Below are 27,935 nucleotides of genomic sequence, written 5' to 3' on the forward strand. Positions count from 1 at the left end.
CTCAGCCAATGAGGGTGGCGCTTGTATCTGTATTGGCACCGCCCCTCCCAGCAAGGGCCAAAGGGATGACAAGTTGACGCCCCTTTCGTCACTACGTCGGCCTATTAAGACCGGGCTGACTGGTCTCGAAGGGGGGGACGCCCAGGGAGCCCGTGCGTCACTCCTCTGCGCCGGATGACTATTTTCGTGTTCTCTTCCTTCAGTATCTGTCTACCTCTTCCCCGCATCCACAGGATCCCGGGATATGAACCGGAAGAGGCATCGCCTGGTCCCGGAGGCCTTCGGACAGAAGAGGCGGCGGGAAGGAGGGGATGTAGAGGCAGATCCTTTGCGGGGAGAGTCAGGTAACTATGGCAACCCCGGGGCGAGGCTAAAGACCCCCAGGTGGGAGCGGCTTCACCTCTGGTAACCCTGTATGTTGGGACAACAGCACCCCCAGGGTCGTACCCCCGCTTCTCCCTCCCCCGTTCACGTCTCAGTGACCCGGTCTCTCCTCCCAGGGTCTGCGCGTGCGGCAGTTGCGGAGCTACTGCGGCTGTTCCCGCGAGTCCTGTTTGAGGATGCGCTACCGCCCATCGCGCTGAGGAGCCAGGTGTACAGCCTAGTGCCCGACCGGACGGTGGCTGACCGGCAGCTGGTGAGGGGCGTCAGAGCGACCGACCGAAGGCGCTTCCGTGCCTTGCGGGCACTTACGAGGTTCTCCCCATCACTCGGTCCACCAGCTATTCTGCCATTCAGCAAGCGTTGGGTCTTTCTGGGCCAGGCATTGCGCCAGGCACTGCGGTGCCAAGGAGAATGCTACAGAGAGCATGCCAAATCATGAAGGTGGAAGAGCGAAGCTTTTGGGGAAACTGAGTCACCGTGCGTGGTTCGAGCCTACAGCGCTAGGAATGCAGGCAGACGTCAGATTAGGACAGGCCTTGTACGTCAGTATTTCCATCTTCCATCGAAGGCGGTGAGCTGGTAGAGAATGTTCAACAGGAGAGAGAACGGTGTTTTGCATGGATTGGAAGCAGTGAGATGAGGTAGGGAGATCAATTAGGAAGATATTGCAGCTGAGAACAGGTGAAGGCCTAAATGAGGGCAGTGTATAGGGAGGGAGAGGATGGGTGAGGAATGTGGAGAGTGGGAAGAGGGAGGAATCCAGAATAACTTTCGGATTTTCTGGATGACTGAGTAGTTGGTGGAGTGAATAGAGTAGGAGAACATTGAATTGTTGGGGGCAGATGATGTGTTTGATTTTGCACAAGTTGAGTTGGAGGTGCTTGTGGGGCATCCAAAGGCAACTGGGCAGTAGACAGTTGGGTGAGGGTTTGGAGAATTCTGGGCCACTCATACAGAACTGGAAGTCATCGAGATGTGAGCAGTTGTTCAGTCTGTGGATATGGATGAGATTGATAGGAAGAGGGAGGAGAGGAGCAGTTTTTAACCTTTTCACAAACTTTAGAAAACAATGAAAGCTATGGCTCTCTCCAGAAAAATGCATATATATATATATATATATATATATATATGGCATGTGTACAATTTGGGGGGGCAGGGGATTGTTTCACAGATCCTCTGAGGCAAAAGGTTAAGGACCCCAGGTTTGCAGTGACAGATAAGAGAGCCAAATTCCCAATGCTGGGAGATACCAGCATTTAAGGCAGTGTTTCTCAGAGTATGTCCTGAGTTCTACATGTACCAAATTACCTGGACTGCTTATTCAAAACTACAGGTTCCTGGGACTCTCTCAGTGCGAATGAATTAAGATTTCTTGAGGTAGGACCTTGGAATCTACATTTTAAAGCTACTGCCCCAAGTGATTCTTAATGTGCCTTAAAATTTGTGGTTCAGTGGCAGTGTTAGAACCTGTGATTCAAGGCGGTGGTCTGTGATGAGGTCAAGTAAAATAATATCCAGTTGGATTTAGCACTTGGCAACCTGTCAGGAAGAAAGAATAGAAGAAAAGGAAGATGGAGACTAGCTCCAGTCTCTTAAGGAAGCAAGTTAGAACCACTCCTTATAGAGTATTTGTTGTTTTTAACCTATTGGTGTTAGCTTAAATTTTAGAAAAGCTTTAAAATTGCACAAAAGAAAATATAAACACACACAATTTAAAGAATGTTTATAAAGCAAATACCCACTTAACCGTCACCCAAGTCAGACTGTACAACACGACCAATAACCCACATAAATCGTTCTCTGCTCAAAATGTCTTAAGTCCCTGGGAGGTGACATACTTGACTGGTATGATAATCATTCCCTTGGTTTTCCTTATGCCATCTATATGTTTATCCATAAGCTATATAGCTTAGTTACCTAGTTTTGAACTTGATATAAACAAAATCATACCATATGTATTTATTTACATCTTGTTTCATTAGATGAATATTTTTGAGATTCATCCGAGTTGTTACATGTAGCTATAGTTAATTCATTTTCATAGATTTCCGTTCTATGAATATATCCCATTTTGCCCATTCTAGTGGAAGAAATTGTATTTTTTAAGAATTTGTCAAGTTCATCTAAATTTTCAAATTTATTGGCATAAAGTTTGTAATCTCATTTTATTGTCTGTAGAATCTTGAGTGATGATCCTTTCTTCATTCTTTATGTTGGTTATCTGCTTTTTCTAGGTTCCCCTTTCCCCCTTTTTTCTTGGTCAGTCTCACCAGGGTTTATCAATTTTAATAATCTTTCAAAGAATTATCATTTAGCTTTGTTGCTCTCTCTTGCATGCATGTTTTCCATCTCATTTATGTTTCCCCTCTACTGTTGGGTTTATTTTACTTTTTTTCCCCATTAATTTTTATCCTCTATTCTTTTCTAATAGATGCATGTCAGACTGTAGTTTCCCCCTAAGTTCTGAAATAGATATATATCTATATCATAGATATATATCTATATATATATAGATATATAGATATATATATAGATATATAGATATATCTACATATCTATCTATATATATACATATATAGATATATATCTATATCATCTGTCAAGTTTTGGTATATGTTTTCATTATCATTCATTTCAAAATATCTTCTAATTTCCTTTGTGACTTTTTTCTTTGACTTACTGGGTTGATTAGAAATGTGTGTCTTACTTCCTAAACATTTTCTAATTACCTTGTTGTTAATGATTTCTGGCATAAATGATATTATGGCCATAGGACGTACACAATATGATTTCAGTCATTTGAAGCTTATTGAGACATGCTTTGTGCTATGTGGTCAGTTTTGCTAAATATTCTATGTATTTGAAAAGAATGTGCATTATTCAGTTACTAATTTCTTAGTAACTAAAATTATTGAAATCTTTCATTTCCTCACTGATTACTATTTTGTCTATTCTGTGAGTTTATACGAGTTGGATTAATGTACTTTTGTGATTTTGTTATTGGCTCTTCAAATACTTCCCATACCTTATTATCTCTTTTTTTTAAAAATTTTGTTCATTTATTTATTTATTTTTGGCTGCGTTGGGTCTTCGTTGCTGCATGCGGGCTTTCTCTAGTTGCTGTGAGCGGGGGCTACTCTTCGTTGTGGGCTTCTCATTGCGGTGGCTTCCCTTGTTGTGGAGCACGGGCTCTAGGCACGCGGGCTTCAGTAGTTGTGGCTCGAGGGCTCTAGAGTGCGGGCTCGGTAGTTGTGGTGCACGGGCCTAGTTGCTCCGTGGCATGTGGGATCTTCCCGGACAAGGGCTTGAACCCGTGTACCCTGCATTGGCAGGCAGATTCTTAACCACTGTGCCACCAGGGAAGTCCCCCAATTACTTCTATGAGTTCTTGTTTTCACTTAGATATTATATTAGTCTGGTAATTCCTTATTATCTTGTGAGCTCTTTACTGCTTAAACAATTTTTAAATAATATTTTTTGCAGCATTTTACTTAATTTTCAGTGGGTGAGTTAGTCTTGCTATATTCCTAGAAACACAAGTCCTGGTTTATTTTTATTTGTTTTAAACATTTTATCCCATATTCCTCTCTACCTTCTCCACCCAAAATCTAGACTGTTAATCCTTGAGTGCAGGGCCCATGTCTTAATCACTATTTTATCTTAGTGTCTGCCTATGATTGGTCTTAGAAAATATGTATTGATTGTTTAACAGATAACTGATAAGGTGAGTGGGTGAAAGACTAATTGGAAGAGACTATTTGGTGATCCACTTGATTCTCTCTCTCCCCGTAATTTTTCCTTAGTTTTTTAGAGGAAAAAAACTCCCCAATACTTGCAAACAAAATCTCCCTGCACAGGTGTCCAGAGTATAGCAGAGCATCTTACCCTGACACCCTTCTTTTCATTGTCATCTCTGTGGAGACAGAAGGCGCTTCAAGAGCAGGGGGAGATCAGAATCATCCAACTAGGCTTCGACTTGGACGCCCAAGGAATCATCTTCACTGAGGACTATAGGACCAGAGTGCGTGTGACTGTGTGTGTCATGGGGGCCAGGGGAGGGGGTACAGGGAAATTAGGGAATGGAAATAAAAAGAAGAGAGGCAAGTCCCCCACCTCACATCTCACAGAGAGGGCACAGGTCTCTGGTAAGTATTGGTATGAGGGAGAGGAAGAAGAGGAAGAGGAAAAGCATGAGAGGTAGAAGGACCTGATTAGAAGGAAAAACATAGGAAGAGAAATGTTGTCTTGGGGATAGAGGTCAGTTGGGGGTGAAGGTGGGACCAGACCTTGTGTCTCATTTCTGGTTCCAGGTCCTCAAGGCTTGTGATGGCCGCCCATACGCTGGTGCAGTGCAGAAGTTTCTGGCTTCAGTACTTCCAGCCTGTAGTGACCTTAGCTTCCAGCAGGACCAAATGATTCAGACCTTTGGCTTCAGGGACCCAGAAATCACGTGAGACCTGCGGGACCAACAGAATCAGGCATCTGGCCCCTCCCTACCTCCCTCCAGTCCCATCCAGCCTTGTCCTCTTTCTTCTGGTGAACCTGTTAAAAACGCTGACTCTTCTTTTTAACAAAATGACCTAAATTTGTGCTCCGCCCCCAAGAGAAGAGGCCTCTCCCATCTGGGGCCTTGGAAAGAGCCCTGGACTACAATTTAAGAGATCTGGGTGGCTAATCAAATAGAGAGAGAGGCCTGGCAGGAGCCATAAATGCCTGATGGGAATCATGCTGAGACCAAGGGAATAGAGAATGGTAGCAGCCGTGATGCCCGAAAAGCATTCGCATTCAAAAGAACAACAACTGGGCAAGGGCTAAATAGAAATATCGTTTCAGGAGGCTGGGTCTGGCTCCAGCTCCCTACTTTGTAACCCATGGTATACATGAAAGCATTTTATAAACTTTTTTTTCAGTAAGATGTGGGAAGAGCTATGGTGGGGTGTGCGTAGGAAGTGGCAGGAGCTCGGGAGAAAGGCCTCTGTTTCTCCCCTGGTGGTGGGACTGAGAGTGTGTCAGGGCGTGTGGTCAAGGAGGGCTTCGGAGAGGAGGAGCTGTTTTAGTGAACATGTAATGATAACAGGAGAAGAAAGAGTTGGGGGAGGGCAGCCAGGTAGGAGAACAGAGCAAGCAAGGGCACGGGGCACTGAGCAGCGTGGTGTGAGCAGAGAACTGCTCCAGGCTCGGCTTCTGTCATCCAGTCCCTTTGCCTGGGTGCCCAGGCTTCTGGAGACTTAGTGTCCAAACATTAGTGGCCGGGAGGAGAGAGGGTTCTCAGAGCGAATGCCTCATCTCCCCCTTCTTAGGCAGCTGGTGAATGCCGGGGTCCTCACTGTCCGAGATGCTGGAAGTTGGTGGCTAGCCGTGCCTGGAGCTGGGAGATTCATCAAATATTTTGTTAAAGGTATCCTGTCTGCAGCTCAGGCCCGCAACCCCTCAAGAACACTTTTTGGTGACTCCTCAGGCCTCCAGGCCTTACTCACCGTTCCCCTCTCCCGTGCCACCTCTCCTCCAGGGCGCCAGGCTGTACTCGGTATGGTCCGAAAGGCCAAGTACCGGGAGCTGCTCCTTTCAGAGCTCCTGGGCCGGCGGGCACCTGCCGCGGCACGACTCGGCCTCGCTTACCATGTGCATGACCTCATTGGGGCCCAGCTGGTGGACTGGTGAGTCTTGCCCCCCCGCCTCTGGCAGATGGCGGTGTAATGACCCAAGGTTGGGTTTTCTCCCCACTCGCGCTTCGTTCACTAGCAGAGCCCAGCTCCTCTCTCGTTCTCTGGAACCCGGGAACATCCTCGGCCAGACTCAGTTCTCCTCAGACCTTAGGCCTAGGTGTCTGGCTCCAGCCTTGTCTTTCTCTTGCACAGTGTCTCCACCACTTCTGGAACCCTCCTCCGCCTGCCAGAGACATGAGGATTCTGCTCGTCGTTGCACAGCTCCCCGGCGTGGGGAGCAAGGGGCCCAGGAGTGCTGGCTGCCCCGGCTGAGACAGGGTCACCTTGGGAAGGCTTGGGAGCCAGGATGAGTGTTGGGCTCGCGTCTCTGCAGAGGGTCAGATGTGACTGCTGCTGTTTACCTGGGCTCTGACCCAGTGGGGGGTTTGGGCGATGCTTCTCTGCCCTTTCATGCAGGTGGAGCCAGAAACGGCGCCAAGGCCATGGCTGCTGCCTTTCATGCAGCAAGGTGCTGCCACTGTTCTGTCTTGGGATAGGAAGGAGGGGTTTCTGGTGAGGCTGCCAATGGAGGACAGGGTTCTTTTCCCTACATGTTGGGTTGAAATTGCCAAATAAAGTACTTCTCCCTGTGATATTTTCTGGATGTCTTTTGTTTAATGTGACACGTGTGTCCGGGCACCTCGTTTTGGGGGTAGAGGTAAAGCCAAAGTTGGGCCTGAGCTTTGCCTCATTGTTCAGAGATTAAAAAGGGACACTGAGGTCAGTTCCCCCTCTGGCATGCTGAGGGTGTGCCTGATCTCCGAAACCACAGAATTTCTGTTAGAGGCTTTCAAAAAGCAAAAGCCTAGCGTAGTTCAATTTTTATGGGGGTTTTAGTAAGAGGCAAGTCTCTTAGTACCTTGTTTGGTGGGACCAACAAAGGAGCCACGTGTCTCCAGCCGCTTGCTGAGCCATGCGGGGCCCTCCTGCACCTACGTACGTGTGTGTATGCTATATGCGTACACACGCCCAGATACATGCAGTAGGTGGAGGTGCCCAGGGCATTGGGATGAGACGGGTTAACAGGGAAGGACTGAGTCTCTGGGCCATGATTTCTTCAGATTCCCTCAGAGACCCAGGTGTCCAGGGTGCCCCCCTCCCAATACTGGGCCTGGGGCCAGTTGCAATTCTTGGTTGTCACGTGGTTTCCCGGCTTAGCTGGGCCAGGGGAGGAGCAAGGTCCAGAGTCAACTCTGCTCCAAGCCCTAAGTTTACCAGAAACGAGCAGGCGGACAGACGGGTCTGATCCCTCTTGGGTCCTCCAGCCATGAGGCTCCTCTGGGGGCTGATCTGGGCATCTGGCTTCTTCGCCTTGTCTCTGCAGAAGCCCAGGTCCTGGACACAGGATGCTGGAGAGCTCGAGCTGGGCCAGGGCTGGCGAGGGGAGAGCAGGCGCAGAGGGACCTGATTCAGGGGTGGTGGTGGAGGGGCCTGAGGGGAGGCTGGCCGCTGACCCTCACCTGTTCTTCCCAGGTTGCTCCTGTTTTCTCCTTCTGTGGTTCACCTAGGGGTCCCCCTGTCAGTCGGTGTGCAGCTCCAGGATGCTCCTTCAGGACAGGTAGTGAGTGGATCAGTGTTCCTGAGAAACCCATCCACAACACATCATGAGCTCTGCTCCCCAAAGGTGGATTTCAGCCTCAGCTCAGACAAAGACTTCATCCTCCTCAGCCTCCCGGTAACTGGCCGCCACTCCCTCCTGCTGCTGCCCAGCGCCTCCCACTCCGTCCTCCTCTGTCTTCTTGTAAACATCTTTGTCTTTTCACCGGCCCCCCTCCCTTCCCCCTTCCCCCCCGAGTTGTCTTCCCTGTTTCTATCTCAGTCTCTGTTTCTCTCCTTCTGCTCTGGCTCTGACCCACTCCTGTTCCCTCTCCTGACAGACCTCCCTGAAAGGCGCGGAGGACTGTCGCCTCCATCTCCTCCACAGAGCCCCCGAGGTCCAGCTGGTGGCCCAGTCACCGTGGCTAACAAACAGACAGACAGACAGGCAGGGTGTCAACCTGTTATTCTCCTCTCGCCGGGGACACCTCTTTCTGCAGACTGACCAGCCCGTTTATAACCCTGGCCAGCGGGGTGAGTCTCAGCCCCAGGGCCCTTACCTTTCACTTCTTCCCAGCCCCTTGAGTGAGAAACCCCGAAGTGCCCCACAGGAAGGCCGCTTTGCAAATATTTGTTCTCTTCCCCGTCGCTTCCTGGGGGGGATGAGGGGCCCAGGGCCCACCCTCCCTTGGCCCATGGTCTCCTGCTCACCTCCCCGCCCTCCATTTCCAGTTCGATACCGAATCTTTGCTCTGGATCAGAAGATGCGCCCGTCCACTGATACCCTCACGGTCACGGTGGAGGTGAGTCCCTGACCTCTGACCTTCCTGATCGGCGAGGGCTGCTGATCTGACCTCCAACCATGACCCCTTCTACTCCCATCGCAGAACTCTCGTGGCTTGCGTGTGCGGAAGAAGGAGGTGTATGTTCCCTCCTCCATCTTCCAGGATGACTTTGTGATCCCAGACATCTCAGAGTGAGCTCCCCACTCCTGCAGATCGCCCCCACCTACACCTCCCCAGCTCCCGCTTCCCCCAGCTGTCTGCCTCCAACACACGGTCCAATCCTGAGCTCCCTGAGCCTCTGGTTCACCCCTGCAGTCCTCTTCCTAGGGACCTGGTTACTGACTCTCAGTGAGCCTCGTGCACAAGTGGGCTGAGTCCCTCCCTTATCTGTCCTCAGGCCAGGGACTTGGAAGATCTCAGCCCGATTCTCAGATAGCCTGGATTCCAACAGCAGCACCCAGTTTGAGGTGAAGAAATATGGTGAGAACTGGAGACACGAGGGATAAGCAGCCCCTTTTCTGCAAGGAATAAAGGGTGGGAGGAGAGGAGGGGATGTTGCAGGGCAGGGGCAGGGTGATGCGGCTGCCACAGCCCAAAGGGGAGGAGAGTTTTAAAGGGTCCTTTCACGAGAGTCTGACCTGCCCTCCGTTCGCCCTGGGTCAGTCCTTCCCAACTTTGAGGTGAAGATCATTCCGGAAAAGCCCTACATCCTGGCAACGCCTGGCTTTCTTAGTGAAATCCAAGTAGTCATCCAGGCCAGGTAACTCCCCCGCCGGTCCCTCACGCTGGGCCCTGCTCCCAGGGCTCCCTATTCAGTATGAACGTGCTATGGAGCCCCACTTCCCTCCCTTGCCCCGGGCCTCCTCCCTCTGTTCCATTATTTCCTCCAGCCCTCAGCCCAGCCTCCTCCGAATCTCTCTGTGGTGGCAGGTACATCTACGGGAAGCCAGTGCAGGGGGTGGCATATGTGCGCTTTGGGCTCCTGGGTGAGGACGGTAAAAAGACTTTCCTTCGGGGGCTGGAGAATCAGACCAAGGTAGGAAGGAGCGTGGGGGGTGCATGGGTAGGTGAGGAGAGGGAGGGAGGATGAGGAGGTGAGGTGGGAGACTCAAGTCTCATTCCCTGTCCTGTCTTCTTCTTTGCCCCAGCTGGTAGATGGCCAGTGCCGAATTTCCCTCCCAAAGGCTGAGTTTCAGGGTGTGCTGGAGAAACTTAATATTAATATTAACGACCTCCCAGGGCTGCACCTCTATGTTGCAGCAGCGATCATTGAGTCTCCAGGTTAGTGGCTTCCCCTGATTATAACCCCAGACCCTCGCCTCTGACCTCTGAGCTGACCCTCTGTTCTCCAGCACCAACACCACCCTTCTTCCCTTCATCTGAGACGCAAAGCCAGGAAAGACCCAGGAGACTATATCTCTACAACTGATTTCTGGGTGGTTTCTGGGGAAGGGGGAGCTTCCCCGTCTCAATGTATTTTTTTTCACCCATCCATCTATCCACCCAACCACCCATCCATCCATCATCTATTCATCCATCCATCCATCCATCATCCACCCATCCATCCACCCATCCGTCCATCCATCCATCATCCACCCATCCATCCTCCCATCCGTCCATCCATCCATCACCCACCCATCCATCCATCCATCCTCCCATCCATCCATCCATCCATCCTCCCATCCATCCATCCATCCATCATCCACCCATCCATCCACCCATCCATCCATCCATCCATCATCCACCCATCCATCCATCCATCCTCCCATCCATCCATCCATCCATCATCCATCCATCCATCCATCCATCCTCCCATCCATCCATCCATCCATCATCCATCCATCCATCCATCATCCACCCATCCATCCATCCATCCTCCCATCCATCCATCCATCCATCATCCATCCATCCATCCATCCTCCCATCCATCCATCCATCCTCCCATCCATCCATCCTCCCATCCATCCATCCATCCTCCCATCCATCCATCCATCCATCATCCACCCATCCATCCATCCATCCTCCCATCCATCCATCCATCATCCATCCATCCATCCATCCATCCATCCATCCATCCTCCCATCCATCCATCCATCCTCCCATCCATCCATCCTCCCATCCATCCATCCATCCTCCCATCCATCCATCCATCCACCCATCCATCCACCCATCCACCCAGCAGACACATGTTATGCACCATCTGTGTGCTGCGTCCTGTGTTGGCCTCAGCAAACATAGAGATGGATAGGAGGCGTCTTGTGCCCTGAAGAGTTCAGCCTTGTGGGCAGGAAACACTTGAGCACCACCCGCCGCCCCGGGCTCTACTTTTCCTCGCTCCCCAGGTCTCTGTCTCCACCTCTGTCCGCCCTGTGTCTTGCAGGAGGGGAGTTGGAGGAGGCAGAGCTCACATCCTGGCGTTTCGTGTCATCTCCCTTCTCCTTGGATCTAAGCAAAACCAAGCGACACCTTGTGCCTGGGGCCCCCTTCCTGCTGCAGGTTTCTTCTGGAAGGGGGAGGATGAGCAGTGGGGGGAAGGGGCGGGGTGGTCAGGAGGGCACAGGGTCTCACTGACTGTGCTCTTCCCTCCGCCCCTCCCACCTACCTAGGCCCTGGTCCGTGACATGTCAGGCTCACCAGCCTCTGGCATTCCTGTCAAAGTTTCTGCTAAGTTGTCTTCTGGATCTACTTCTAAAAACCGGGACTTTCAACAGAACACAGACGAGAGCGGCCAAGTCGTTGTTCCCATTATTGTCCCTCAGACCACCTCAGAAGTGCAGCTCTCGGTAGGATTCCCCCTCAAGGGAGAGGGTGGGCTAGGAGAGAGGGTTCCCAGGCTGGGGGGAGAAGCTGGGTGCCTGGGTCCTTGCCACTGACCCTGCCACCCCTGCCCCTCTCTCCAGGTGTCTGCAGGCTCCCCCTATTCTGCCATAAGCAAGCTCACCGTGAAAGCCCCCCTGTCCAGAAGATCCGGGTTTCTGTCCATTGAGAGGCTGGATTCTCGACCCCCTAAAGTCAGGGACACTCTTAACCTAAACCTGCGAGCCGTGGGCATCAGTGGGAGCTTCTCTCACTTCTACTACATGGTATGCATGAGCTGGGTTGCAGAGGAGGACAGGGGTGCAGGAGGGTCTCAGGCAGGAAAGAACTCTTGGGGTGGGGTAGCGGCTTCAGGGCTGAGGATGTGCAGTGAAGAAGACACTGCTCTCGCCCCAGATCGTATCCCGGGGCCAGATCGTGTCTGTACATCGAGAGCCCAGGAGGGACCTGACCTCTGTCTCCGTGTTTGTGGACCATCACCTGGCACCCTCCTTCCACGTTGTGGCCTTCTACTATCATGGGGGTGTCCCCGTGGCCAACTCTCTGCGAGTGGACGTCCAGGCTAGGGGCTGTGAGGGCAAGGTAACTGGCATCGGGAGAGATGGTGTGTGTATATGCCGGGGGGGTTAAGAGAGAAGGAAGACAGGGTGATTGCAAACAGGGCGTGGATTTAGTTTGGGGTACACTGAAGTTGCACAAGACCAAAGGAAGTTCTCCCTACTCTGACTGCCCCCCACCTCCTGCCTCTGCCAGCTGGAGCTGAACGTGGATGGTAGCAAGGAGTATCGTCCTGGGGACACTGTAAAACTCAACCTGCGAACAGATTCTCCAGCCCTGGTGGCCCTGGGAGCCGTGGACATGGCTCTGTATGCTGTGGGCGGCAAGTCCCACAAACCCCTCGACATGGTCAAGGTTTGTCAAGCCCCTCTCCCTAATCCTCCCTCCCGCCCATGGCTCACCCTCCTGCTGCCCTGAGCCCTGGGCCCTGGGCCAGCAGGTCGATCTCACTCATGGACCCATCCCAGCCCTCCCTGAAGCCTTGGCCCCCGTGGCCTCTGTTTCCCCACTCTCTGTGTCTCTCGTACTTGTCCGTACCCTGCCCTCTCACCTGCAGCTGAGTGGCCAATCGTGCCTACAGCCACTCTTGTCTCTGCAACATCTCTGCCTTTTCTCTCCAGGTCTTCGAAGCTATGAACAGCTATGACCTTGGCTGTGGTCCTGGGGGTGGGGACAGTGCCCTTCAGACATTCGAGGCAGCTGGTCTGGCCTTTTCTGATGGAGACCAACTGACCCCAGTCAGAAAGAGTGAGAACAGAGGAGGAAGGGGAGTGGGTGGTGGGAAGATGAAGAAGAATGAGGGGCCTGAGGGGGTAAGACAGGAAGAGGAGGGGTGGGGAGGGCTGGACCGGGAGAGGGGAGCAAGGAGGGGAGGTGGGAGGCCCTGCACCCCTCAGCTGGCTGCGGTCCTGCTCTCTACCAGGTCTAAGATGTCCCAAGGAGACAAAGGTCCGGAAAAAGAGAAATGTTAACTTCCAAAAGGAGATTCATGAGAAGCGTGAGTTGTGGGTGCCTGTGAAGCTCTCCACACTTGGGCCCACGGGTCAGGTGCGGGTCTGCCTTTTGGCTCCTGTGCTCCTGAGAGAGCCAGGATATGGTGTCGGGGCCAGAGATCCAAGTTCTGGGGTCGAAGGTGGGTGGGCCAGAGGCTCTCTCCTTTGGCTTCTCTTGAGTTCCCAGTCTCTCAGAGTCCTTGTGTATGTAGAGGTCAGGCTGGGCGAAGAGGTGTGTCTTGTTTTTGTTTCCTTGTGCCCACCCTCACCTGGCCCTGCAGTGGGCCAGTACGCTTCCCCCATAGCCAAGCGCTGCTGCCAGGACGGGCTGACGCGACTGCCCATGGCGCGCACCTGTGAGCAGCGGGTGGCCCGTGTGCAGCAGCCGGCCTGCCGGGGGCCCTTCCTGTCCTGCTGCCAGTTTGCTGAGGGCCTGCGCAAGAAGGCCCGGGCGAGGGGCCAGGTGGGCCTTGCTCGAGGTAAGGGGCTGAGTGGGGTTGGGGGTGCGGCAGGGGCGCCTGGAGGGGCAGAACGGCACCCTCCTCATGGCCCTGCACTGTGGTCCCTAGCCAAGGAGCTCCTGCAGGAGGAGGACCTGATCGATGAGGATGACATCCCTGTGCGCAGCTTCTTCCCTGAGAACTGGCTTTGGAAAGTGGAAGCAGTGGACCACTCCTCCCAGTGAGGGCATGTGGTGGGCCCGGCCTTGTCTCTGGGCTGTGTCTGGGGCGGCTCAGCATGTGACAGGGCTTCTCACCTTTCCCACCACGCAGATTGAGACAGCTGCTCCCGGACTCTCTGACCACGTGGGAAATCCATGGCGTGAGCCTGTCCAAAAGCACAGGTGCGGTCACCCTGCCTGGGCCGGTGGCCTCCCTCTTCCATGCCCCCTTGACCCAGGCTCCCTGCTTAGTCCTTTGCTCTTAGTAGGAGCAGAGACCTGGAGAAGTCTGCACCCCATGCGCCAGGGCTACGAGGCCAGAGAGCAGGGCCGGGCGGGGGTGGGGTGACGGGGGCGGGGGGAGCTGGGGCAGCTCCCGGCCCTCACTGCTGGGATCCGCGGCTGGGATGCCTGCAGGCCTCTCATATGTGCCCCCTCTCTCCATCAGGCTTGTGTGTGGCCACCCCGGCCCAGCTCCGAGTGTTCCGTGAATTCCACATGCACCTCCGCCTGCCCGTCTCCGTCCGCCGCTTTGAGCAGCTCGAGCTGCGGCCTGTCCTCTACAACTACCTGGATACAGATATGACCGTGAGGCCCCTCGGGGGCTGAGCACACGGTGTTGGTGGAGGTGGGCCTGGGGCAGGTGAAGGGTGGGGAGCCTAACTGGGCTGGCCCTTCCTGTCTTCCTGCCCCCAGGTGAGCGTCCACGTGTCCCCAGTGGAGGGGCTGTGCCTGGCTGGGGGCGGAGGGCTTGCCCAGCAGGTGCTGGTCCCTGCGGGCTCTGCCCGGCCCATTGGCTTCTCTGTGGTGCCCATAGCGGCCGCTGCTGTGTCCCTGAAAGTGGTGGCTCGAGGATCCTTGGATTTCCCTGTGGGGGACGCAGTATCTAAGGTCCTACAAATTGAGGTGAGTGGAACACCTCTGAATCTAGGTCCCCGGGCTCCCAGATTTACCCCCCATTCTGGCACCCTCCCTGCTGGCCAGGCCAGAGGCTTAGCACCCAAACCCAATGCTTTGGTCTGTTTGCACCTCCTACGATTCTGATCCAACTCTGTCCCTGAAGTTCAAACTCTAAGTCCTGAGGAGTCTGCGCTGGGAGGGGCAGGCTTTAGCCTGTGTGATCTCTCACAGCTATGTTTCCTCCGAGACAGAAGGAAGGGGCCATTCAGAGGGAGGAGATTGTCTATGAACTCAACCCCCTGGGTGAGTGACACCCACGCCCAGCCATCAGTGTCCTAAGGGGGTCATAGGGGGCAGGGGATATGGACAGCAGGACAGACTGCCAACTTCCCTCATCTCCCCAGACCCCCGAGGCCGGACCTTGGAAATTCCTGGCATCTCTGATCCCAATATTATCCCTGATGGAGATTTCAGGAGCTCTGTTAGAGTCACAGGTGGGAGTGTCCTCCGGTCCCTTCCCAGTGGCCACCCTTGGATTCATGTGAAACCTGCGGACCCCTGTTTGATCCCATGACTCCATGACCCTCTGACCCTGGGCCCCCAGCCCTGCTCTCTGATCCGTAACCCTCTCCCTCCCTTATAGCCTCAGATCCATTGGACACTTTGGGCTCTGAGGGGGCCTTGTCACCGGGAGGCATGGCCGCCCTCCTGAGGCTTCCCCAGGGCTGCGGGGAACAAACCATGGTCCTCTTGGCTCCAACACTGGCTGCTTCCCGCTACCTGGACAAGACAGAGCAGTGGAGCATGCTGCCCCCCGAGATGAAGGACCACGCTGTGGATCTGATCCAGAAAGGTTCTGGGTGCAGCGGGAAGCAGGAATGGGGGCCAGGAGAGGACGATTAATGGAAGATGGGCAGCCTGGGTGGCTAGAGTGGGCAAGGGAGGGGGTAGCCAGTGGAAGAGGGGAGCGTGGCCTCGGCACAAGTAGCGGGAGAGTCAGTGTCCCCTGAGCAGCTGCCTCTCCTCTCCAAGGCTACACGCGGATCCAGGAGTTTCGAAAACCAGATGGTTCCTATGGGGCCTGGTTGAAGCGGGACAGCAGCACCTGGTGAGCTTGAGAGAGTGGTTCTGGGTTTCAGGGCTGGTGGGGCAGAGGTGGGTACTATGCGGGGGTAAATAAATAACCAGGTGCCTGGGGGAGCGGGGCCACGTCGCCTACAGGGACCAGTCCCTATTCCTAGCCCTCCCTTCCTCCCCTCTAGGCTCACGGCCTTTGTGCTGAAGATCCTGAGTTTGGCCCAGGAACAGGTGGGCGGCTCACCTGAAAAGCTGCAGGAGACGGCCGAGTGGCTGCTATTGCAGCAGCTGGCTGATGGGTCATTCCACGACCCCCATCCAGTTATTCACAGGGACATGCAGGTACAGGGCTGGGAGGCTGGGCCGCGGAGCACAGGAGGGAAGGCGCTCCCTGCCCCTCCCCCTCCTGGTCGACGTCTCCTTTTCTCCCCGCTTCAACCAGGGGGGCTTAGTGGGAAATGATGAGACTGTGGCGCTCACAGCTTTTGTGGTCATCGCCCTTCATCATGGGCTGGCTGTCTTCCCGGACAAGAATTCAGAGCAGTTGAAGAGAGTGGTAAGGCACCCAACGTGTGTGCCCTTTGCTGATCCCCTTTCTCCTCAGGAATCCAGGTGTCCAGCCCGCAGACCTTCCTCCCCACTTTCTTCCAGGAAGACTCCATCTCAAGGGCAAACACCTTCTTGGGGGCAAAAGTAGGTTCTGGGCTCCTGGGGTCCCACGCAGCCGCCATCACGGCCTACGCCCTGTCGCTGACTGAGGCTCCTGAGGACCTGCGGGATGTTGCCCACAACAACCTCATGGCCATGGCCCAGGAGACTGGCGGTAAGGGGGCCTTGGCAGTGAGCCTGGGGCTTGGAGAACCTTGAGACCCCTGTGTCCAAAGGGAGAAACTGAATGAGTGAGGACACCCGGAGGGGATCAGAGCATAAGCAGGGATGGTTGGGGTAGAATCAGGCGAGCCTGACGGGGGAGTGTCAAAGGGCCAGGCAACTAAGATCCTCCCCCTGTTCACCTGTGGGTCTCCTTTCACTCCCAGATAACCTGTACTGGGGCTCAGTCCCCAGTTCTCAGAGCAATGTCCTGTCACCCACCGTGGCTCCTCACAGCCCGGCAGACCCCGTGCCCCAGGCCCCGGCCCTGTGGATTGAAACCACAGCCTACGGCCTTCTACACCTGCTGCTTTGGGAGGGCAAGGGCGAGTTGGCCGACCAGGCTGCATCCTGGCTCACCCGCCAGGGCAGCTTCCAAGGCGGATTCCGCAGCACCCAGGTAGGGGCTGCCCTGTGGCTCTGGGGGTGGGTGGTCCTGAGACCAAGTGCCTGAGTCCTGGCCCATCCTCTGCAGGACACGGTGATGGCCCTGGATGCCCTGTCTGCATACTGGATCGCGGCCCACACCACCGAGGAGAAGGGGCTCAACGTGACCCTCAGCTCCGTGGGCCACAGTGGACTCACGTCCCATGTGCTGCAGCTGACCAACCACGAAGTTCAGGGGCTGGAGGAGGAGCTGCAGGTGAACCATTCCCTCCCCTGGGTCGCCAGGACACCTGCGCCTGCCTCGGCCAGACCAGAAGCCACCCCCTGTCCCCCACCCCTGCAGAATCCCCCGGCACCTGGTTCTGATACCTTTGTGGGAAGACTTACTGGCTCTGCTACCTGTAGAAAGTCACCTAGCCTCTGCGCTTCATTTTTCTCATCTGAAAATGAAACGTGCAGAGTCTACCCGACAGGGGTTTTTAGGAGATGGCAGTGAGATAATGCAGGTGAAGGTGAAACGTTGTGGAAAGCTGGGGAGAGGAGGTGGGGTTGCTCTTAGGGAGGAGATAAGTCGGAACAACAGGGTGCCATTGTGACGTCTCTTTCCCTTTTCTGTTTCCAAAAGTTTCCCTTGGGCAGCAAGATTAATGTGAAGGTGGGAGGAAACAGCAAAGGAACCTTGAAGGTGAGAGCTGGCAGCACTGCCCGCCCGGGCCCAGCAGGGTGAAGCCGGGCTGTTCAGTGGGAGACCTACCGGCAGACCTCACGGCTGGGGAGGGAGGAAGAGACACCTGGGGTAGCATTCCCTGTGCTCCGTCCTGGGCAGGTCCCCCTCGCTCTGGTCTCCACCCTCTCTGGGTGCCTGTCGTCCCCTTCACCCCCCTGATGCTGATGCTTGAACACACCCGATGCCTCAGCCCAAGCCTTTCCCCTGAGCTCTGGGCCCCTGTGTCCCACAGCACCTCAGACGTGGCTGTGCCCCAAGCTCCTCCTTCCTCCTGGGTCCCCTTATCTGGCTGATGGAGTCCCTTCCCTACAGGAGCCCAGCTGCCACTCTGGGGGCCATCTTAGTGCCCCCCCAGCCCCAGCCCCTCCTTATGACCCCAGTAACTCCTCCTCTGCTTTCACCCCAGCCCTGCCCACCTCCCCAGCCAGCCAGATCCACCCGTCTACACAGGTCTCCTGCCCTTGAATGTGCTTCCCCTGCTGCTTGTCCCACGTGACACACTCATTCTCCTCCTTCAAGCCTCGGTCGGAAGCCTTTCCTGAACTTTCCATTCCAGCGTGCTCACCCCCAGGCCAGGCCCCCACTCCCCACTCTGTCTCACCGTCTAACCCAACACCTGGGCCCGTTCGCATTCCTGGACTGGTCTGCGATGGGGATGAGAAGGGGCTGAAGGCCTCAGATCCCTTAGCCCAGGGAGGTGCCCTTCGGTGTGGCTCTGGAGAGAGCTCTGTGGCCCCAACTGTCCCGTGTCCTCCCCCCACCCCTTGCTGAGCCAGGTCCTTCATACCTACAATGTCATGGACGTGAAGAACACGACCTGCCAGGATCTTCAGATTGAAGTGACGGTCGTGGGCCACGTCCAGTACACAAGTGAGTGTTGGGGTCAGAGGCCGTGGGTCCCTGCGGGGCTGGTGCCAGGCCTGAGCCACGGTGCTGTCCCCGCTCAGTGGAAGCCAACGAGGACTACGAGGACTATGAGTACGAGGACCTTCCGGCCAGGGATGACCCGGGGGCCCACTCCCAGCTCGTGACGCCCCTGCAGCTGTTTGATGGCCGGAGGAGCCGCCGCAGAAGGGAGGCCCCCAAGGTGGCTGAAGAGCAGGAATCCAGGGTGCAGTACACCGTGTGCATCTGGTGAGCTCTGGGGGTTGCACTGGCTGAGTGGGGTGCTGTGGGCTGGCCCAAGGCTGGGGCTGGGTGTCTACAGCCTGACACACGGCGACCCGGACGACAGGGCATGTGTCTCCACAGGCGGAATGGCAAGGTGGGGCTGTCGGGCATGGCCATTGCAGACATCACCCTCCTGAGTGGATTCCACGCCCTGCGGGCGGACCTGGAGAAGGTGTGGCCAGACACCCAGAGGCCCCTGTGCCCTCGAGAGCCCTGCGCCGTCCCCGCAGCACCCCAGCTGCTGAGCCCCTCAGTGCAGGGGGGCCCAGGGCTACCTCCCTGTGACCAGCTCCCTTTCCCCACAGTTGGCCTCCCTCTCTGACCGTTACATGAGTCACTTTGAGACCGAGGGGCCCCACGTCCTGCTGTACTTCGACTCGGTGAGCAAGGAGGGTGACAGAGGGGGGCACATACGGCACCGGGTTTTCTGAGCTCGTGTTAAGAGGTTTCCCAGGAGGCAGCTGTACCAGCGTCTAGTGCGCTTAGAGAGAACTCATGATGTGAGCAGGGAGACAGGACAGGAGTGGCCAGAGCAGAGGCCGGGGAGGCTCCCTGCTGCCTGTCAGCGGGCAGGGGCTGAGCCACTTGTGGCTTGGGGGCCAGTGCCAGTGCTTGGGGTGAGCCTTTTGTAAAGCTGAGCTGATTCAACTTGAGGGGCTGCTTTTGTTTTTTTGTTGTTGTCTCCCTTCCCGGTTTTTGTGTTTGTTTGTTTTGTTTTGATATTAAAGTGTATTCTGTTTTTCAAAGTGATGGTGGTCCTAGACGAGTTGTTTTTGTTTTTCCACAGCCTTATCTGGCTAACACAAAGTTATCAACCCTCTGACGGCCCTCAAAAGTTGTTTTTGAACATTTCCTGTAACATCTTGGAGAAAATGTGCAAAAGGCGTGTTAATGCTGTGATACCATTAGCCAAGTGTTTGTGGTCAGGGGAGACCCTCCTGCCCTGTGTGTGCAGAGGGGACAGACCCTATTAGCTTGAGAAGCCAGGCAGAGGAGTCTGGTTGGACACAATGGAAAATGAGGAGCCAGGAGGATTGCAAGTCGGGTTGCTGACCACGCAGCTTAGGAGGGAAACCTGCGGGATGCCAGGCTGGACTGGACCAGCGTGGGCACGAAGAGAGGGCTCTGGGCCTGGACATGAATGGCTGGGCCGCGTGGGAGCACCTGCTGTCGGGTTATGGCAGATGAGGCAGGCCTCCGCTGTGTCAGTGAAGGGAGGCTGTCCAGAGGCCGAGTGGGTTTGGAGGGCAGGCAGAGGGAGTTTGGAGAATGTAACACATCCTGCAACAATCCCAGCGCAAGAGCAAGGCTGAAAGCTGGGTTCGGGAATCGCCAGTCTGAAGGGTTTGGGGAGAGCCAGGGAGTGGTGAGACCTCCACAGGGGAGCGCAGGGGAGGGGAAGGGCCAGGGCTGGGCACTGTGCTTCTGGGGGGGAGGGAGAGGGATGTCAGAAGTGACCAGGTCAGAATCTGGGCTGGTCCGGAAGCTAGCCCCGAGCTTAGGGAGCGTTTCATGGAGAATGTGTCCATGATTTGAGACTCTGCAGAGGGGCCCAGGGCTCTGGAGACTGGGATGAGGTCACCACGTGGGCAGTGAAGTCACCAGAGACCTTGGGGAGCAGTTTCTAGAAATCCGGAGGCTGGAAGGTAACAAACTGTGAAGGACACTGACGATAAGATCAACCGGAACTGAACAGGCCAAGGAAATACATCAGAGCAGCCTGCAGGGCCCAGAGGTGGGTGCCTGACCTCTCCGCCCTCCCCCCGCCCACGCCAGGTCCCCACATCCCAGGAGTGCGTGGGCTTCGGAGCTGTGCAGGACGTGGCCGTGGGGCTGGTGCAGCCAGCCAGCGCCGTCCTGTATGACTACTACAACCCTGGTGAGCACACCGGGGACACTCGGGAGGTTTGGGATAGGTGGCAGGGAAGGGTGGCAGGGAAGTCCTGCGGCTCCATGGGACTGGAGAGCAGAGAGGGGGGACTGCGCCCTAACGCCCCGGTCTGCTTTTTCTCCAGAGCACAAATGTTCTGTGTTTTACGGGGCACCAACTAAGAGCAAACTCTTGTCCACTTTGTGCTCTGGTGACGTCTGCCAGTGTGCTGAAGGTGAGACCCAGGGCCCAGGGGCAGGGGTGGGGAGGCGGCATGGTTGGGGCCTGCACTCGCTCATCTGGGCCCCCGACTTCAGGCAAGTGCCCTCGACAGCGCCGGGCCCTGGAGAAGGGGCGGCAGGATATGGATGGTTACAGGATGAAGTTCGCCTGCTACTTTCCCCGAGTGGACTACGGTCAGTCTTCCCGCCCGGGCCCCGGCCCGGCCCTGGGCCACCCTCAGGGTCTCCTTGCTTGTGCCTGCTCCTCTCGGGCCACGGGCAGCCTTTTTGCTCTGCACTGACTTACAGCCCTTCAGCCTCGGGCTAACTAACCTTCCCTCCCTTCTCCTAAACCCCCACAGGCTTCCAGGTTAAGGTTCTCCGAGAAGACAGCAGAGCTGCCTTCCGCCTCTTTGAGACCAGTATCATCCAAGTCCTGCACTTCAGTGAGGAGACAGATAAGTGGGCGGGGCTGGAGGGATACAGAAGAGCTGAGCTCTGGCTTTGGGGCCTTCGCGCCTGGGATAGTGAGAATTCAGCCATTCTGAGCCCAAATCCCCTCGGCCTCTTAGAAGTTCTGGGCTTGTCCATAAACAGGAAAGCAGCCGCACCTCCCCGTCGGGAGCGGTGAGGGTCAAATGAGAGGCTCGGCGCAAAGCCCCTGGCCCCAGCGCTGTCCAGCCCCTTCTCTTCCCCTCTGACGACTCTTGTGGACGCTCTCCCCTCAGCCAAGGATACCAAGGCCACTGCTGGTCAGACCAGAAACTTCCTGGTTCGAGCCTCTTGCCGCCTTCACTTGGAACCTGGGAAAAAATATCTGATCATGGGTCTGGACGGGACCACCCATGACCTCAAGGGAGAGTGAGTTCTCCGGGCCCCTCGGTCTCTTGCTCTCCTCACACCTCACGAGGGAACGGATCCCCTGTCCCCTCAGAAGCCAGGTGCCTTGGGCTCTTCCACCTGACCATCCTCCTGACCCCTGCTGCCTGCCCCTTGGCCCCTGCAGCCCCCAGTACCTGCTGGACTCGAACAGCTGGATCGAGGAGATGCCCTCGGAGCGCCTGTGTCAGAGCACCCGCCAGCGGGCAGCCTGTGCCCAGCTCCGAAGCTTCATCCAGGAGTACGGCATGCAGGGCTGCCAGGTGTGAGGGCTGCCCTCCCATCTTCCCCAGAGGACCGGAGCCAGGGAAGGATCACGCCTGGATCGCTGCCGCGCCCGGCCCCCGGCACGCAGCCCCAGGCAGCACCAGGGACTCAATAAAGGCCTGTGGCAGCAAAGTGTGAGTGTGTAGCTCCAGCACTGAGACCGGCATCCCCGCGGCCCCTTCCAGGGTCTGGGGCGCCCAGGCCAGGGTTTGCATAATCTTAGGCTCTCAGAGCCTGGGTGACCCTTGCAGTGTCCAGCTCTGCCTGAATCCCCCCCCCGCCCCGCCAGATGACCCCCTGGGAGCTCAGTCCCTCATAGTGACCACCCCAGGCAGATCACCCTGCACTCCGAGGATCCAGTGTCCACACCAGAGCCTCCCTTTCACGGTGCCTGCAGGGCGCTCCCCGCACCCATACAACCCGTCACTGTGGCCTCAGGCGGGGCTGGCGCTCAGCCAGCACCTCAGCTCTTCTGCTTCGAGAGCAGCTATTCAGCTACACGTCTCCCAGTCTGTCCTCACGCAGTTGGCAGTTCTGGGGTCTTGCTTGTAGCTGAGACCTGGTCTGTTGAAAGCCGTTTGACACTTGATCCCTTTATCAGCGGTATTAGGTAACTTTCCCAGAATTGTGCAATCCTCACATGTGATGATGTCTTCATCAAAAGGCCAACTGCTGTTCCACTGGGGTCAACCCTCCCCACCCGCCTGCCTAGCTCTCCCCCTTTGGCAGCACCCCTTGGGTCTGCAGGGCTGACCTAGAAATTCATCTAGAGAAATTTGCTGAGATCAGTTTTGATGAAAACTGAGACAGCTCAGCAGCCTGCCATTCAATCATTCAACAGAAATCTGTGGAACTCTCACTCCGTGCCATGCCCTGTGCCAGGCTCCCATCCTCTGTGAAAGGTGTGATGTCGGGGAGCTACATGATCCTATGGGGCACACAGTTTGGGCATCTGACCCAGTCTGGGGGAATGTGAGAAGTGGGCAGGGGAGGCTTCCTGGAGGAGGTGACATCTAAGTGGGATTCTGAGGGCTGAGGAGTCAAGCAAAGAGAGTAGGGGTAGATGAGGGTATTTGAGGTAGAAGAAAGCATATAAAAGACCCAGAGGCTGGGGGCAGGACAGAGCACATTCGGGGGCACGGCGTGTCATTCATCATGTCTGGAATTTGGATTTGGAGGTGGTGTGGAAAAGATGGAGCTGGCAAGGTAAATGGTGTCAGTTTATGAAGGGACACTCACCGGCATGCCAGCATTCCAGGTCACTCTCCTTTTGAATGGATCCCCTCCTATTCCATGCAACTTCGAGAAGTTCTGACCTTCCCCAGTATTTCCGAGGCTTCCGAGGGCTGTTGTCTACGTGGCCTGGTCATTGCCCATCAGATCTCTCCCAAAAGCTGGTCAGCATGGTGGTGGCATAAACCCACCTATGAGAGCCAAAGAGTCAGCTATAGTTGTCAGCTATGAGGAGGTTGCCAGCTGTTGCTGCCCAATCCCAGAAGGCCCATGTTTTCTCCTTCCCAGTCCTGGGCGTGGATCCAGGCTGAGCCCGAGCCTCTCCATCGGGACCCCCAGAAGTTAACTCTTCAAGCTAGTGGGTAGCACAGCTGGAATCTCGACTCAGGCTCTCTGGTAGCACAGCCTCGCTCTGGTTAAAGCTCTGAGGTCGGTTCACAGAGCCAGGGAGGGGAATTGGGGGATGCGTGGACCGCAGGTCATCTGCCAGCCCTCACCCCATCCCCTAGGTGCCCCAACCTCTCATGGAGCCCCACCTCCCCTCTTTAGCATGACCTCTCCTAAGCCCCTCAACTGCCTCCTCACCCATAAAAGTGGCCCCTGATAGCCCTACTTGGTCCACTAGGACCCCACCCCTTGTGGCAACGGCTCCCAGAATAGGGCTGGACCCCTGATCCCAGCTGTGGCTATCAAGTTCCTTCCTGCGGACTTTGGAATCTATGGGGGGCATGTTCATTCATGCTGGGAAACCCCACTTGCCCTGGTGCTAAACCTGTAATCTGTGGACTCTAACCCAGAAGGCAGTCCTGTTCTGCCTGCACCTGGAAGCACAAGCAGCTTGACGGCAGAGTGGGAGGAGCAAAGAGTGAGGGAGCAGCCCCGTCTCTAGGGCTTCTTTGTTCCCTATCCCTGGCCTTCCAAGGCCAGCGAGGTCCCTTCTACTTTCCTGCCCTTGGGTTCCGTGAGATACCCCTGTATTTGTATAACAATTCTTAATTTTGGCTCAAGCCAGCTCAAGTGGGTCTTTTACTTGCAACCAAAGAGCATTAGGTACACGGTAAGAGCTCCAAATTAAGGGACCATTTACTTGCTCATCTTCAACTTTTGAGAGTGAAATGAGGCGCTGTTAGTGATTACACTGGGACTACAGGTATAAACTGGGATAACGCAGGCAAACCAGGACATCTGGTTCCCCTATCTGTAAGTGAAAAGGAAAACACACAGATCACTTTCATCTCCTTTTGTTCTTCAGGCAATCTGGGAGGGCGTATTAGGCGGGGGTTTTCATTTTTCTCTCTGAGACAAAGTCCGTGGCAGAAGCTGGTCCGAGGTGGCAGGGTTGGAGGGCGCGGTGGCGATCCGGAGAGGCTCAGGCCCAAGAGTGGACGTGTTTTCTTTCTTGCCTGGTTGATGTGGAGGCGGAAAGCTGATTCTGGCTGCTGAAGAAGGTCAGGGCTGTGTTTCCCTTCCTTTCTTCTTGATAGATGAATGGGAAAAGGCCTGCTCTTTGATATGTGGATTTTCGAAGGCCAAGAGGGTTGGTGCCATTCCAGGAATATACTATTTTGTGGGCGGGACAGTGGGCAAGGACCTGAGGGAAGGAGTCAAGGGAGGCCTCAGAACAGCCCAAGTAGCCAGATGGCTGGAGGTCTCAAGAGCTCCAAGTGGCCAGGCTTGGGCCCCTGCCCGCATCTCCAGCCATGGTACTCGTAGGGCTGCTGCTGCTGCTGCTGCTGCTCTTGCTAGTCGGCACTCGCCTGCTGTGGGGCCAGTGGAAGCTCAGGAGCCTCCACCTCCCACCTCTTGTCCCCGGCTTCCTGCACCTGCTGCAGCCCAACCTCCCCGTCTATCTGCTTGGCCTGACTCAGAAACTCGGGCCCATCTACAGGCTCCGCCTCGGGCTGCAAGGTGAGCATCTGCTCCCTCCCTCACCCCACAGCGGTGTGGAGGTGGGGCCCTCTCCCTGCTGACACCCTGCTTTTCCTCTCCCCCAGATGTGGTGGTGCTGAACTCCAAGAGGACCATTGAGGAGGCCCTGATCAGGAAGTGGGTGGACTTTGCCGGCAGACCCCAGATACCATCCTGTAAGGGGTGGGGGGCATTTCTTGATGGAAGAAGCAGGGGCTATGGGAGGCAGGGAAGGTCAGGCCCGTGGCTTCCTTGGTCAGTTCGACCCCCTGCCCCCAACCCCTACTCACAGACCAGCTGGTATCTCAGCACTGCCAGGACATCTCACTGGGGGACTACTCCCTGCTCTGGAAGGCCCACAAGAAACTCACGCGCTCAGCCCTGCTGCTGGGCGTCCGCAGCTCCATGGAGCCCCGGGTGGAGCAGCTGACCCAGGAGTTCTGTGAGGTGAGGCTCGACTCCCACAGTTGGCCCAGGTCAGCTTCACCCCTCCCGGCAGCCTCCCTATTTAGTTCATGCTGCTTCTCCTCAGCGCATGAAAGCCCGGGCAGGTGCCCCCGTGACCATCCAGAAGGAATTCTCTCTCCTCACCTGCAGCATCATCTGTTACCTCACCTTTGGACACAAGGTCAAGGTTCTCTTGCCCTCACATAGGCTTGGGCCCCACCCCCCGCCCAGCCCCTCCCGTACCCTCTCCTGGTCCTGAACCGAAAGGATTCCCTCCTTTTCTGGCAGGAGGACACCTTAGTACATGCCTTTCACGACTGTGTCCAGGACTTGATGAAAACCTGGGATCACTGGTCCATCCAAATTTTGGACATGGTTCCCTTTCTCAGGGTGAGGAGGTGAAGCCCCGACACACCTGGTCCTGGGAGACAGGGCGGAGGTGGGCAGAGGCTCCCTTCCCAGCGGCTAAGCTCTCTTGCTGTCTGCCCCAGTTCTTCCCCAACCCCGGGCTCCGGAGGCTGAAGCAGGCCATGGAGAACAGGGACCACATTGTAGAGAAGCAGCTGAGGCAGCACAAGGTGGGAACCGTGCGTGCACCGGGCTCCTCCTCAGCTCACAGCAGTGATGCTACTGCCCCAGAGCTAGGCAGCTTCTTTGGCGCCCCACCAGTCCTGGACCTGCTGCCCCCTGCTGAACACTGCCCCCCGCCCCCCGAAGCCAGGCACTCAGGCTGGCTCCTCCTCCCCTCTCCAGGAGAGCATGGTGGCGGGCCAGTGGAGGGACATGACGGACTACATGCTCCAGGGGATGGGGAAGCAAAGAGTGGAAGAGGGCCCCGGGCAGCTCCTTGAAGGGCACGTGCATATGTCCGTGGTGGACCTTTTCATCGGTGGCACTGAGACCACAGCAAACACCCTTTCCTGGGCTGTGGCGTTCCTGCTTCACCACCCTGAGGTACGCCCTGGAGGCAGGCGAAAGGCTCCTTCCTGGCAGCTTGGCCAGGGCAGCGGGAACCCAGCTCGCTGAACCCGCCGCGGGCTGTGTTGGGAGGGGGGTTGGGGGGGAGTGAGTCTGGGGCGGGCTGGGAGGGGGTTCTCCTACTTGGCACAGAGTCTCCGGTGAGCTGCTCCAGGGAGTGGTGGGAGGCTGGGCAGCCGTGTGTCGGCCAGCGGCAGGGCTTGGGCCCCGGACCTCGGGCTTGCCCCACTTTCCCAGATTCAGCGGCGACTGCAGGAGGAGTTGGATCGCGAGCTGGGCCCCGGAGCCTCGGGCTCCCGAGTCCCATACAAGGACCGCGCTCGGCTGCCCTTGCTCAACGCCACCATCGCTGAGGTGCTGCGCCTGCGGCCCGTCGTGCCCCTGGCCTTGCCGCACCGCGCCACGCGGGCTAGCAGGTGACTCCCGAGGGGGGAGGGCCGAGTGGCAAAGGCCCCAGCGGGGTCCTGGCGGGCCTCTAACTTAACCCTACCCCTCAGCATCTTTGGCTACGACATCCCCGAGGGCATGGTTGTCATCCCCAACCTCCAAGGTGCCCACCTGGACGAGACCGTGTGGGAGCGGCCGCACGAGTTCCGGCCCGGTGCGTGGCGGGGCGGGTGCCCGCGGCGCGGGGGCGGCGGAGGCCGAGTGCAGGCGGCCGCTGAACTGCAGGTCCGTCCTTCCGCCCGCAGACCGCTTCCTGGACGCGGGCGCGAACCCCAGCGCGCTGGCCTTTGGCTGCGGGGCGCGCGTGTGCCTGGGCGAGCCGCTGGCGCGCCTCGAGCTCTTCGTGGTGCTGGGGCAACTGCTGCAGGCCTTCACGCTGCTGTCGCCCGCGGGCGCCCTGCCCTCGCTGCAGCCCCATCCCTACTGCGGCGTCAACCTCAAGATTCAGCCTTTCCAGGTGCGGCTGCAGCCCCGGGGCGGCGGAGGCCGGGGCGTGCGCGAGCGCCAATGACCAGTGACGGAGCCCGGACTCACTGGCCTCGGTTTCTCCTTTTATTGCTCCCGTACAAACCCCTTCCCTCCCCCCTGTAAACATGGTGCTGTGAGATCGCGGGTGGAGAAGGCTTCCTCCGGTGTTTGGATGGTGAAGGTGGCCCTCGGCTCTTCTCTGAGCGCAACCCCTCAGTGCTCGGCAGTCATAGTAGGGCGCTGGAGGGGTGAGCAGCGGCTCAGCCTCCCCTGCCCGGGGGCCGGTAGCTTCTTGGTCTCAGCTTCATTTCCGTGAAGGGCACGGAGAAGTCAAAGCCCTTCCAGTAGTACCAGCTCACTCCCTGGGAAGGGGTTGTCGAGAGAGAGAGTCAAAGCCTGACATCCCATCTGCTCCCACCTCTGCTCCCCTCTGGCGAGATGGTTCCCACAAATCCATCAAGGATCCTCCCTCCCTTTATCCTTCTTAAACCCTCAATTACAAAGGACTGAGGCTGAATCCTGAGCTGTCCCTTTACATCCAATAAATCATCTCCTCGAGAAAACTTGCAGAGACTGGCATTACTGTTCCATTTCACAGACAAGGGCCCTGGGGCGCTGAGCGGCTCAGTAACTTGTCTTGTCACACTG

General features: G+C 56.4%; 4 protein-coding genes and 1 long non-coding RNA gene across 7 annotated transcripts in view; 3 read left to right on the forward strand and 2 right to left on the reverse strand.

Annotated features, from left to right (window-relative positions):
- The first annotated feature begins 136 nt into the window (after positions 1 to 136).
- On the forward strand, positions 137 to 6,684 carry STK19 (serine/threonine kinase 19). Of its 2 annotated transcripts, XM_060023248.1 has the most exons (7): positions 137 to 344; positions 501 to 637; positions 4,310 to 4,405; positions 4,695 to 4,834; positions 5,685 to 5,782; positions 5,894 to 6,041; positions 6,243 to 6,684. In XM_060023248.1, exons 1-7 carry the CDS (start codon positions 245 to 247, stop codon positions 6,286 to 6,288), a joined length of 765 nt encoding a protein of 254 aa, XP_059879231.1. In that variant the 5' UTR covers positions 137 to 244; the 3' UTR covers positions 6,289 to 6,684. The 2 variants fall into 2 exon arrangements, with proteins under 2 accessions (XP_059879231.1, XP_059879232.1); XM_060023249.1 differs by lacking the exon at positions 4,310 to 4,405.
- On the reverse strand, positions 705 to 4,775 carry LOC132432606 (uncharacterized). Its single transcript, XR_009520947.1, has 3 exons — positions 4,671 to 4,775; positions 4,270 to 4,392; positions 705 to 3,704 (listed from the first exon to the last, which is right to left on the reverse strand). It is a non-coding gene; the product is annotated as an uncharacterized lncRNA (long non-coding RNA).
- Positions 6,685 to 7,284: 600 nt separating the features above from the next.
- LOC132432599 (complement C4-A-like) lies at positions 7,285 to 21,944 on the forward strand. The gene is made up of 41 exons (XM_060023240.1): positions 7,285 to 7,421; positions 7,563 to 7,764; positions 7,967 to 8,159; positions 8,358 to 8,428; positions 8,513 to 8,601; positions 8,808 to 8,890; positions 9,074 to 9,170; positions 9,341 to 9,446; positions 9,559 to 9,691; positions 10,791 to 10,906; positions 11,017 to 11,193; positions 11,311 to 11,493; positions 11,624 to 11,809; positions 11,981 to 12,139; positions 12,406 to 12,532; positions 12,708 to 12,782; positions 13,059 to 13,256; positions 13,347 to 13,458; positions 13,551 to 13,621; positions 13,887 to 14,026; positions 14,135 to 14,344; positions 14,590 to 14,641; positions 14,743 to 14,832; positions 14,982 to 15,191; positions 15,371 to 15,446; positions 15,601 to 15,757; positions 15,858 to 15,971; positions 16,067 to 16,238; positions 16,453 to 16,685; positions 16,761 to 16,928; positions 17,298 to 17,357; positions 18,176 to 18,269; positions 18,347 to 18,533; positions 18,651 to 18,741; positions 18,875 to 18,949; positions 20,346 to 20,448; positions 20,585 to 20,674; positions 20,757 to 20,855; positions 21,023 to 21,106; positions 21,389 to 21,521; positions 21,667 to 21,944. The coding sequence occupies exons 1-41, from the start codon at positions 7,357 to 7,359 to the stop codon at positions 21,806 to 21,808; spliced, it is 5,223 nt and encodes a 1,740-aa protein (XP_059879223.1). The 5' UTR covers positions 7,285 to 7,356; the 3' UTR covers positions 21,809 to 21,944.
- Positions 21,945 to 22,040: 96 nt separating this feature from the next.
- CYP21A2 (cytochrome P450 family 21 subfamily A member 2) lies at positions 22,041 to 27,909 on the forward strand. Of its 2 annotated transcripts, none has more exons than XM_060023241.2 (10): positions 22,041 to 24,947; positions 25,034 to 25,123; positions 25,240 to 25,394; positions 25,480 to 25,581; positions 25,683 to 25,784; positions 25,886 to 25,972; positions 26,148 to 26,348; positions 26,610 to 26,788; positions 26,870 to 26,973; positions 27,065 to 27,909. In XM_060023241.2, the coding sequence occupies exons 1-10, from the start codon at positions 24,740 to 24,742 to the stop codon at positions 27,328 to 27,330; spliced, it is 1,494 nt and encodes a 497-aa protein (XP_059879224.1). In that variant the 5' UTR covers positions 22,041 to 24,739; the 3' UTR covers positions 27,331 to 27,909. The 2 variants fall into 2 exon arrangements, with proteins under 2 accessions (XP_059879224.1, XP_059879225.1); XM_060023242.2 differs by having other exon boundaries at positions 25,480 to 25,575; positions 27,065 to 27,907.
- Positions 27,358 to 27,935, reverse strand: part of TNXB (tenascin XB) — a 60,539-nt gene continuing 59,961 nt past the window's right edge. Inside the window, exon 42 of the mRNA XM_069541122.1 lies at positions 27,358 to 27,649. Coding sequence (XP_069397223.1) covers positions 27,548 to 27,649 — 102 coding nt within the window. The 3' untranslated portion in view covers positions 27,358 to 27,547. The remainder of the gene's footprint in view (positions 27,650 to 27,935) is intronic.

This window comes from Delphinus delphis, chromosome 10 (assembly GCF_949987515.2).
Source record: "Delphinus delphis chromosome 10, mDelDel1.2, whole genome shotgun sequence".
Classification (NCBI taxonomy): domain Eukaryota; kingdom Metazoa; phylum Chordata; class Mammalia; order Artiodactyla; family Delphinidae; genus Delphinus; species Delphinus delphis.